The sequence below is a fragment of the Papio anubis genome, chromosome 11 (genome assembly GCF_008728515.1).
Source record: "Papio anubis isolate 15944 chromosome 11, Panubis1.0, whole genome shotgun sequence".
Classification (NCBI taxonomy): Eukaryota; Metazoa; Chordata; class Mammalia; order Primates; family Cercopithecidae; genus Papio; species Papio anubis.
In genome coordinates this window covers 29,946,570-29,958,300 of record NC_044986.1, presented here as the reverse complement: position 1 = coordinate 29,958,300, position 11,731 = coordinate 29,946,570, and the positions used below count along the sequence as shown (strand labels likewise).

Below are 11,731 nucleotides of genomic sequence, written 5' to 3'. Positions count from 1 at the left end.
GCTAACTCCCCGGGACCTGCTTCGGATCCCTGGAGGGCTGAGGGTTGAATTCAGGAACCTAGAGATTCTCCGGGGCCTGCAGGCAGAGCTTCAACTGGTGGGTGGAAGTTACAAGGAGGCAGGTTTCTGAAGGAAGCCCTTTGTACTAATCAGAGCTGCCCAGCCTGTATCTAAAAGTGGTCAAGATGCGGGCTGAAGCGTCACGGGTCAGGAATGCTGCAGAAGAGAGTCTATGGACAAGCTAGATGACCCTTAGCACGGAGGGAGAGGACCTCCGACACCTGTCAGCTCTGCAGTGCACGTGGTTCCATCATGGTGGAGCTGCTGAGTGACCCGATGGCCTCCCTAAGCTGGGCTTAACCATATGTAGGAAGGAAAGAAAAGGTACTGGGGTTTGCTTGCTTGTTTATTTGCTTGTTTCAGATCCCAGCATGTGCTAAACACAGTCCCAGATCCTTCCCTAAAAGTTATCTTCCTTTATCCTCACCACAATCCTGAAAAGCAGGTCTTTAAAAAAAAATTTTTTTTTTAATTTTAAAAAAGGCCGGACGCGGTGGCTCAAGCCTGTAATCCCAGCACTTTGGGAGGACGAGACGGGCGGATCACGAGGTCAGGAGATCGAGACCATCCTGGCTAACACGGTGAAACCCCGTCTCTACTAAAAAATACAAAAAAACTAGCCGGACGAGGTGGCGGGGGCCTGTAGTCCCAGCTACTTGGGAGGCTGAGGCAGGAGAATGGCGTGAACCCGGGAGGCGGAGCTTGCAGTGAGCTGAGATCCGGCCACTGCATTCCAGCCTGGGCCACAGAGCAAGACTCCGTCTCAAAAAAAAAAAAAAAAAAAGTTATAAATCTGACCTAGACCTTCCCCCCATGACAGTTTCAAGAGCACCCCACATACTTGACCCTCGTGGGGCAAAAGCTACAGAAGGAGACCCCGCAAGGGTCAGGGGAGGGTGTCATCAGACCCGTGCTGAGCCCGGGTCTGAAAAAGAAGACTTTTCTTCTTCTTCTTCTTCTTCTTCTTCTTCTTCTTCTTCTTATTATTATTATTATTATTATTATTATAATATAGAGTCAGAGTCTTGCTATGTTGCCCAGGCTGGTCTCCAACTCCCAGTCTCAAGTGATCCTCCCTCCTTGGCCTCCCAAGTGCTGGGATTACAGGCATGAGCCACCACGCCCGGCCAAGCAGGTCTTCTAATATCCATTTTATAGACAGACACACTGAGGCTTAGAGTGGCTGGGTGACTTGCCACAAGTCCTACAGTGCTGGTATTTGAACCCACGTGTGCCTGACCCAAAGCTTTGCTGTCCTTCACATTCGTACCTCCTGATACCTCCGGACCTTCTCTTCACACTGGAAGCGCCCTCATCCACCAAGATGCACCTTGTTTTTGCTCATCCTAATCCTCCCTGACTTTAGGGCCCAGACCAACTCCTACCTCCTGGAAGGGCCCTCTCAGCCCACCTTGGCCCATGAAGATCTGAGCAGCTCCTCCCAAAGAATTAAGAGGAGGGAAACTGGACCCCAGAAGTGGGAATAGAGGGAAGGATGGATAAAAAAGGATGGAATCATGCCAAGATCAAAATCAATTCTTAGATGCTTGGGACTTATGTCTCAGAGCTGAGGGCGGTGCTGAGAAACCTATCTGTACCTCTGTTTCTTCCTCCTCAACAAGATGGAAGCTTGAGTATTTGTGTTACTGTCTCTCATCCCTGCCCAGGGGAGGAGGACAGAAGTCCCTGGGTTCAGAAATCAACAAATACATTAGCCACCCTGTGCTGGGTGCCTACCATGTGCCATTTGCTTTTACACATAGCAACCCCATGATGGGGGCGGGTGGGGCTCATCCTCATTGTATAGATGAAGAAACTAAGGCACAGGCATTGATGCAGCTGGCCCAGGGACAGTGTTTGTGAGTGGTAGAGACAGCATTTGACCCAATTCTGTCTCACTCTGGAATCTGAGCTGCTTTCTGTTTAATGCTGCTGTCCTCCCCGCTCATCCCACCTGGGCTACAGCCTCGGAACTCCTCTTAGCCTCTTAGAACTTCATCCCCAAGAGGTGGGTCTTTAAGAAAAATGGAGAGACTTCAGCTTCTGTGTCTAACTTCTCAAGCCTTGGGGATGGTCTGATTTCCCCCTGAGACCTGGATGTGAGGGGGGTATTAGGGTGGTTTTCAAAGACCCCTCTACAGGAGGACTTTTGTGCTTGGTGCTGAATAAACACTCAGTCCACCGGGACAATTGTCACGTGACCCCCATGGTGACCACACACTCTGGCCTCTTCCATGTGAACCTAGCTTCTGACATCTTGTCTCATCGCCTGTCACCCCAGGTGGGCTATGTGCCATGTCCTTATGGACCCACCCCGGCCCACACAGTCTCACCTAGGACATACTTGCCCAAATCAGAGGGCTCCCACTTCATGAGACGCTGGGATGATTCCCACTCCCCGAGCCCTGAGCGTAAAGGAAGAGAGGCCTTGAAAAGCCACAGAAGAGAATGAACCCAAGGGCAGGGATGTCTGTCAAACCTGGGAGGAGACGGTGAACATCAGCCTGGGAAGGGATGGGCAGAGGGGAGCCATCGGTCCCTGTACCCGCTATGACAGTTCCGACCCCTTTAGACTAATACTGCTCATGGGCCCACTGCCCTAGGGCCATCCAGGGCAGTGTCACAGTTGAAGGTATCAAATCCTCTTGCAGTTCCAAATGTCCTGCCTCCGATGGGCAGGCGAGTGCTAGGGAGTGTGGATCTGCCTAGGGGACTACTGCCCAGTACTGAAACCCTTCATTTTTCCACCTGGTTTGGGGGTGGGAGAGGCTGTGGGCTCAGATCCCCATTCCTGCCTCTTCAGCTGGCCACGCCTCATACTTTGCTAAAGTAGGTGGCCACCTCCTTGCGCGGAGGCCGGGGCCCGCCCCCAGCCCAGCCGTTGCCCATCAGCAGTGGCTCCTCCCTGCCCAGCTGCAGAGGTGGTTTGCATTTGTGCCAGCTTGTGAGTAGCCTGTTCATGGTGCCTTGATCCGTGATGCCACGCAGCTTCTCCCTTTCCTCCTCCGCACCATCGGGGGGTGTGGGGGCAGCCGCGGAAGCAGGGGCCGTGGCCAGTGTCCCGTGGGTGTGACCCAGCTCCAGGTCATGGTTCATGGCCTCGAAGAACTGCTGGATGCAGACCTTGGCGAAGGCCTTGGCGTGCTCCGTGCACGTCTCGTCGAAGAGCTTGCGCTCAATGTCGATATAGTGGGACCAGTACTTGCTCTTGAGGAAGGCGACCTGTGTGAAGCAGGGCCGCACAGAGCGCACCACGAATGCCAGCAGTGTGGTCAGCAGCACGAAAGACCAGCCCAGCGCCTGTGGGGAGACGAGAGAGAGTCACGGGGCACTGTCCTTGGGCCTCCGAGCCTGTTCAGACTCCCAAAGCACTCTCTATGCCAGCACTTCTAGCTCAAAGAGCACAAATTGGGCAAGTGAGCTTGCCTCTTGGCCTCCATCTCCTCATCTGTAAAACGGGCATAGAAATGGGAATAATGGAGATAGGTGCACCTCATGGAAAGAAGATCATGTGGGTAAAGCACCTGCCATGCTGGCGGGGCACCCACAGGGTCCAGGAGTTAAGTGGGCAGACCCTGGAGTTAGGCTGCTTGGTTTGAATGCTGTCTCCACTACTTACTAGTTGACCAGGAGCAAAGCACTCAACTTCTCCGTGCCTCAGTTTCCACACCTATAAAATGCAGCTGGTGGTAGCACCTATCTCAGAGTGTTGTGAGGACTGAATGTGATAAGCTTAGCTCAGTGCCTGGTACCCAGTGCTCAGTGACTATTAACCATTACTGTTGTGCCAATAGGCCCTCACTTACTGTGCCTCTTCTTTCAGGAAGCCTTCCTTGATCTCACCAGGCCATAGTGGCCCATTTTCCTCTGAGTCCTGAATCTCTCCTTTGGCTCCTGGTATTGTCACCAGTGACAAGCGAGCACCTCCTCTGTGTCGGTTCCGAGCTGGGCCTTCAGGGGTCATGGAGGCAAATCAGGCAAGAACTCAAACTCTGCGCTGAAGAGCACCCTGCACTTGGTTCCACTCTGCTCTGTCAGCTCACTGCAGGGCACAGGGCAGGACGCTCCCCAGCCCACGCTTCAGGGTCAGGCCCCAGCCGCACAGAGAAGCATTTGGGCAGATCAGGACTGGGGCTGAGGGCAAGCCGAGATGCCTATCATGGGGCTGGGCAAGTCATGACAGAGCAGACAGGGTGGGGAGCCACTGAGCGTGTGTACAGGCTGGGGGCACCCCAGGCTGTTCCAGGAGTACATGCGGGCTGGATCTTCTGGATTTCCAACTTGAAAATCTGATTTTTATGTGAAAAATTCTGATTTTTATTTTAATTTTATATACTTTGTTGTTTTGTTTTGTTTTGTTTTGAGACAGGTCTTGCTCTGTTACCCAGGCCAGAGTGCAGTGGCACAATTACAGTTCACTGCAGCCTTGACCTCCCAGGCTCAAGCAATCCTCCCACTTCAGCTTCCTCAGTAGCTGGGACTACAGGCATGTGCCACCAAGCCTGGTTAATGTTTTTCTTTTTTTTTGGAGACAGGATCTCACTATATTCCCCAGGCTGGTCTTGAACTCCTGGGCTCTAGCGATCTTCTTGCCTTGGCCTCCCAAAGTGCTGGGATTACAGACATGAGCCACATCGTACCTGGCCCATTCTGGTTTTCAGAACATGCCAACGAATTCTAAAGTTGGATCTAGAATTCAGTCTCTGAAGGCCAAATGAAACGTGTATAGGCCAGGCAGCCTGCACCCTCTGGGGCCCACTCAGCTTATGATGTGGTGGCTTAAAGGTCAGGTGGAGGGACAGCTGCCAAGGCCTTGAGGCTGTGGACGATGGGATGAGTGCCCACAGGAGAGGAGGCACAGGTTTGGGAGGAGAGGGAAGTAGAGTTCAGTCTGGATGCTCAGAGCGTGACATTCACCAGGGCCATCTGGGTGGTGATGGAGGCCTCCCAGGAGAGAGGCCCCTGCTACAGCGGGAAGCCAGGAGTGTCTGGACTTGCCAGGGTAGAGTGTGCACGTTTCTCCAGCTCTTGCAGGGCAGGCTGGTCCCAGCCCCTCGCCCTGACAGCACCTGGTCTGCCAGCTGTGGGGGTGGGCTGCCTGGGTGGTCCTCCCCACACAGCACTGACTGGGTTGGAGAAGGCCATAGAGGCTTGGATGGGTGAGCGTGGAGGGGCAGAGGATGTGGGAGCAGGGCTGGGGAGGACCCTCGCTCTGGTTGACCTGTCAATGGGCTCTCCAACCTGTCTTTCCGTCACATCCCAACAGGGCCTCTCTCTCATCCACGCACCCCCTTCCAGGACACCTTGGTCCTTAGCTCCCACTCCCCAGCAGGGACGCACCAGATGGGGGCATTTGCCAGGGAAATGTACCCAAATGGCTTAGCCACCCACTGGCCTCACCACTGCCGAGGCCCGGAAGAGGGAAAGGATGCAAATTCCTCCAGCTTCCAAGCTCAGAGATCAGGATGGGGATGCAGGTCCACTCTGGGGACCTCAGGACAGGGGTCAGGCCCACTCACCAGAAGCCTCTGGACAGAGAGAGCCAAAGCACGTTCTCCGGATGGCCCTGGGCTGAGGGCACACGCATGGCTGTGCCTTCAGCCTCAGTTGGGAAGATGCCCCCCACACCTCGGAGCTCCACCTGAGCAGAGGCCCCATTTTGAGAGGTAGGGGGATAGGGCCCTCCCAGAGGGACCTTGATCTGCCAGTGAGACCCAGCCTGAGGCCACGCGGCCCCCTCACCTGGGAGATGCAGCGGAGATAGCGCACAGCCACCTCTCGGGCCAGCAGCCAGTCGCCATCGTAGATCTCAGGGCAGGGCACCCGGGCCAGCAGGCGGGCGAGCTCAGGGGCAGGTAGACCGGGTGCCAGGCTGCCATTGCCCAGTGCGGTCACTGGCACGGCAGTGCAGAAGGCACAGAGGAAGCATTTGCCGTCAAGCAGTGTGACGGCCACCCAGACGACGGGCGCGATGAGGGCGCGCTGGGCCATGGAGCAGAACATGTAGCGCAACACAGCGGGGTCCTTGGCCCGGCGGCCCGGCGGCCGCTTCCACTCTTCAGCCAGCATGGACACGTTGTTGTTCATGACCAGGCCAAGCAGGAAGAGCACCAGGGGTGGCGCCAGCAGGATGCCCGCGCTGTAGGCCGCATTGTAGCCCGGCAGGCAGGGGCAGTTAAAGTCAAAGGCCGAGTACATCTGGGCACTGGCCAGGGCCATGATGCCGCAGATGCCGTTCATGAAGGACTCCTGGTTGGACTGCAGGAACTGGAAGATCATCCGGAACTTGTCCATCGTGCCCCCTGCGGGGCCTGGCCTCTTCTTCCCAACTCACCGCTGCCTCCGAGAGGGCCCCTGCTGCCCACCCTGCCCACTGGATGCCCACCTCATGACTCAGGCGCTCCTGGCTGGGACCAGCAGAGCTCAGAGCAGAGGCTGAGGTCACTGTCGCTTTGAGGAATCTTTAGTCAGGTGCTGGCCAGGAGGGTGCAGATTGACCAATCCTGTGTGTTCAGCCAGGATTGTGCCCCTCCCTCCTGGGCTTCTCTCTCTCTGCAGCCGCCTCCACCTCCAGCACTAGCACCTGCTAGGGACCAGCTTTCTGTGGGTGTGGGAGGGAGGGAGGGAGAGGTGGGAGAGGGCAGGCTCAGACACAGGCTGGGAAGACACTGTCTCCAGCAGGGCTGCAGTTTGGAGAGTCCAGGGCTGCTGCAGGGGCCAGAGCTCCTGGACCTTGTCTTCTGAGCTCCTAGGAAGCTCATTGCCCTCCTTCTGCCCTTCCCACTGGGGGTCTCCTCCATGCTGTATCAGAATCCCAGAGGGCTCCTCCGTCGGTTCCCCGATGACAGTGTGGTGCTGCGGTGGCGGTGGCTGCAGTGAGGGTGCTGCTGGTGGTCATGGGGATATTGGTCACAGAGGGGATGGCAGTGGTGGTTGGGGGGATGGTGCTAATGTGGACATGGCGTAGAATGAAACGTCCTGGATTTGCTGGCAGAAGACTTGGATTTGACAGGTTGCCTGGGCAGGGGCTGTGGCCTGTGAATGTGTTGCAGGAGTCCTTATGTTGGCCTGCCTGTGTCTCTGCGGGTGTGCCTGTGTGTTTGTGGGCTGTGGATGGCAAACCCTTTCCTGGCTCCACCTCTGACCTCTACTTCCCCAATCAAAAAATAAAGGGGTCTGCATGCGGACAGCAAGGAGGTGAAAAAATTAAATGGGTGGGGTGATGGGGTTTCATGCCTGGAGTTAGGGCCTCAAGAGTGCCTGCAGAAACCTGGCCAGCCCTCCTTCACAGACACACCAAAGAGGAGGAGCTGAGCGCGCTCGCTCTGATGCCCAGGGCTCTCCCTGACCTCCCAAGGGCAGGTCAGATCCAGCTCCAGCGGGAGGTCTCCTGTCTGGGAAAAGGAGTGGGGTATGGGGCTGAGACAGAGCCTGGCCAGGACATCTCCATGGGGCCCACAGATCTGTGCCTCCCCATGTGTATGCCCACGCGTGAGCTCACTGTGCCTTTGGACCTCTGCATCTGTGTGTCAGTGTGTGTGTGTGATCACATTAGTGGTCTTTGTGTCTGAGGGTCTCTGTATCACTGACCAGAACCAGCAGTGACCCAGGCTTGCCCTGGGTGGAGCCCTATGCCAGGCACTTACAAGCATTGCCTGTGTAACCTTCGTACAATCCCATGGGACAGGTACTACCATCCCCATTTTACAGAGGTGGGGACTGAGGCTTGGAGAGGTTAAGTTATCAGCTGAGAGTTACCCAGCTGGTAGGTGGAGGAGTGGGATTGGAACCCAGGCTAGCCCTCTCGTGGGAGTGGGAGTGGGGGGTGGAGGAGGGGTCAGGAAATGTTTTTTGGCCTTTCTCTTCTGGGCGAATCAGGTTCCTGTTCTGCTGGTCGGGGTGGAGATGCTGGATTGTCACCAATAGGATACAGTGGGGAAGGATGTTGCTCCCCTTGCTGTCAGGCTGGGCTTGGGGCAGTTGGAGCCCCCAGGCTGGGAGCCTCTGGAAGACCCTCGCAGAGGCTCCCCATGGAACACCATAGGTGGATTGCAGGATGAGGGAGGTCCAGTGATAGAGGTGACCTACCCTGCACATCTGCAGTGTTCGTATGCGTGGCCAACAGCAGGTGTGAGCTGATGCCAGAGCTGGGGTGGGCTTGGGGTGGTCCAGGAAACCAGGAGGGGTAGTTTCAGGGGGCTACCTGGAATTCTGTCTTGTATATTGCACATAGCTCCCTGCTTGTAGATAACGTGCCTTTCTAGTAGCGCCCACACTGCCTGCTCTAACCACATATACACATTCTGCAAATTCTAAGTGCAGTGTTATTTTAAAATACTTGAGGCTGGGCACAGTGGCTCACACCTGTAATCCCATCACTTTTGGAAGGCCAAGGTGGGAGGATCACTTGAACCCAGGAGTTTGAGGCTGCAGTGAGCCATGATCACAACACTGCATTCCAGTCTGGATGACAGAGCAAGACCCGTCTCTAAATAATAATAACAATAATAAATACTCAATATAAGACAGTTTGATTAGATTATCAATCAATCGTTCTCATTATCATAAGAATTTTGGTTGCAGGGTGGGCACTGTGGCTCACGGCTGTAATCCCAACACTTTGGGAGGCCAACGAGGGAGGATTGCTTGAGCCCAGGAGTTTAAGACTAGCCTGGGCAACATAGAGAGATCCAGTCTCTATGCCCGAAAAAAAAAAAAATTACAGTTGTCATTGAGAGTAGAGTGAGGGTTAGTTTTTTTTTTGAGACAGGGTCTCACTCTGTCTCCCAGCCTGCTGTGCAGTGGCATGATCTCAGCTCACTGCCACCTCTACACCTCTACCTCCCAGACTCGAGCCATCCTCCCACTTCAGGCTCCCAAGCAGCTGGGACTATAGGTGTGCATCACCATGCCTGGCTGATTTTTGTATTTTTTCCTTATCTCAAAAAAAAAAAAAAAAAAAATGATCACCTACTTGGGCTAAGTTTTTTTGTGGGTGGTGTTTATCCAACATTTGAAGAAATCATCATTAAAGAGCCTTCATGAGGCCGGGCACGGTGGCTCACACCCGTAATCCCAGCACTTTGGAAGGCCAAGGTAGGTGGAGCACAAAGTCAGGAGATCGAGACCATCCTGGCTAACACGGTGAAACCCCATCTCTACTAAAAATACAAACACTTAGCCGGGTGTGATGGCGGGCGCGATGGCGGGTGCCTGTAGTCCCAGCTACTCAGGAGTCTGAGGCAGGAGAATCACTTGAACCCAGGAGGCAGAGATTGCAGTGAGCCGAGATTGCGCCATTGCACTCCAGCCTGGGTGACAGAGCGAGACTCCATCTCAAAAAAAAAAAATAAAATAAATAATAAAAAATAAAAAAGAGCCTTCATGAGCCAGGCATGGTGGCTTACGCCTAAAATCCTAGCACTTTGGGACACCGAGATGGGTGGATCACTTGAGATCAGGAGTTCCAGACCAGCCTGGCCAATATGGTGAAACCCCATCTCTACTAAAAATACAAAAATTAGCTGGTTGTGGTGGCAGGCACCTGTAATCCCAGCTACTCGGGAGACTGAGGCAGGAGAATCAAGAATCACTTGAACCTAGGAGACAGAGGTTGCAGTGAGCTGAGATCATGCCACTGCACTCCAGCCTGAGTGACAGCGCGAGACTCTGTCTCAAAAATATAAATAAATAAATAAAATAAAGAGCCTTGAATAGGAATTGCCTGCAGCATTTCATGCAAAAAAAACCCCTGATATTAAAAAGTGCTCACCAAAGCAAGCTCATTTCTCATTTTGAGAAGTTTAGGAGGTTTCATCTGGATGTTTTACACAAATCTTTCCTAATACTTTATATTTCATTTTTTTCCTATCATAATTATATAAGATAAAGAAATGTAATCTTTTTTTTTTTTCACCAGGCATCCTACGGACGTCTCCCAGTTCCCTCCCTGTGGCCCAGTGTTGTATATCAATGCCATCATGGATACACCTCCTTTGGGAGGTGATTAGGCCATGAGGGTGGAGCCCTGGTGAATGGGATTGGTGTCCTTATAGAAGGACTGTATCCCTGCAAGGATACAGTGAGAAGGCAGAATCCAGCCTCCAGTACCCTCATCTCAGACTTCCAGCCTCCTGAACCGTGAGAAATAAATGTTTGTTGTCTGTGCTATGTTTTGTTACTGTGGCCAAAGCTGTTGGACACAGGGACACCCCTGGGCTCCCGGGTACCACCCTTCTGTCACGCTGCTCTCCTGGAACACGGCCGTGCCTCACTGCCCATCCAAAACCACATCCAGGCCCCACCCACTTGCTCCTTGTTTCTTCTACTCGATGGTCAAGTTTTTCTCTTACCAAGAAGCCGGCCGGGTGTGGTGGCTCACTCCTGCAATCCCAGCACTTTGGGAGGCTGAAACGGGTGGATCATTTGAGGTTAGGAGCTCGAGACCAGCCTGACCAACACAGTGAAACTCCGTCTCTACTAAAAATACAAAAGAAAAAAAAATTAGCAGGGTGTGGTGGTGTGTACCTGTAATCCCAGCTACTCAGGAGGCTGAGGCAGGAGAATCGCTTGAACCCGGGAGGCGGAGGTTGCAGTGAGCGGAGATCATACCACTGCACTCCAGCCTGGGTGACAGAGTGAGACTCCATCTCAAAAAACAACAAACAAACAAACAAAAGAAGCTGTGTCACAGAGCTAAGAGCAACCCAGCCAGTGACCTGGGTTCAAGTCTCAGCCCGGCCACACACTAGCCAGGGACCTTGGGCAAGTCATCTAACCTCTGGGCGCCGCTGCGTTCTCATCTGTGAAATGTGGAGGATGATAGCGCCTGCCTCCCGGGTGGTTGTGAGGATTCAATCAGCTGGGCAGATCAAGAGTTTCGCAGTGCGCCAGGCACACAAGGAGTGGTCATGAACCATCCTTACAACACTGTAATAATAATAGTGATCATCTCCACACCTGAGCTTCAGTAGTGCATTTTCAAAATTTGTATTAGTATTCTATTACTGCTGTAACAAATGTCCACAAGTACAGTGGCTTAAAACAACACAAATTTATTCTCTTGTAGTTCTGAGGTCAGGAGCCTATAATGGATCTTGGATGGCTAACATCAAGTGGCTGGCAGGCTGTGCCTTCTGGAAGCTCTAGAAGAGAATCCATTTCCTCGTATTCTCTACTGTGTAGAGGACACCCGCATTCCCTGGCTTGTGACATCACATTCCTCCAACCTCTGCTTCCCTCATCACAGCTCTTTCTCTGACTCTCACCCTCCTCCTACCTCTATCTCTCTCTCTCTCTCTCTTTTTTTTTTTTTTGAGATGGAGTCACTCTGTCGCCCAGGCTGGAGTGCAGTGGTGCAATCTCAGCTTACTGCAACCTCCGACTCCTGGGTTCAAGCGATTCTCCTGTCTCATCCTCCAGAGTAGCTGGGACTACAGGCGTGCATCACCATGCCTGGCTAATTTTTGTATTTTTAGTAGAGACAGGGTTTCACCATGTTGGCCAGGCTGGTCTCGAACCCCTGACCTCAGGTGATCCTCCCCCCTCAGCCTCCCAAAGGGCTAGGATTATAGGCGTGAGGCACCATGCCGGGCCCTACCTCCCTCTTATAAGGGACCCACCTGGCTAATCCAGGATCATTTCCTCATCTCAGAATCCATAATTTAATCAC

General features: G+C 53.5%; 1 protein-coding gene across 1 annotated transcript; it reads right to left on the bottom strand.

The window, feature by feature from the left end:
• Window positions 1–1,014: 1,014 nt before the first annotated feature.
• CALHM1 (calcium homeostasis modulator 1) lies at window positions 1,015–6,562 on the bottom strand. Its single transcript, XM_003904216.5, has 2 exons — window positions 5,803–6,562; window positions 1,015–3,360 (listed from the first exon to the last, which is right to left on the bottom strand). Exons 1-2 carry the CDS (start codon window positions 6,352–6,354, stop codon window positions 2,875–2,877), a joined length of 1,038 nt encoding a protein of 345 aa, XP_003904265.2. The 5' UTR covers window positions 6,355–6,562; the 3' UTR covers window positions 1,015–2,874.
• Window positions 6,563–11,731: the final 5,169 nt, after the last annotated feature.

Bases quoted from the DNA above. Each gene is read 5' to 3' on its own strand.
- CALHM1 (XM_003904216.5), bottom strand. From the start codon at position 6,354: ATGGACAAGTTCCGGATGATCTTCCAGTTCCTGCAGTCCAACCAGGAG. The intron at 3,361-5,802 runs GTGAGGGGGCCG...GTCTCCCCACAG, and splicing joins ATCTCCGCTGCATCTCCCAG to GCGCTGGGCTGGTCTTTCGT.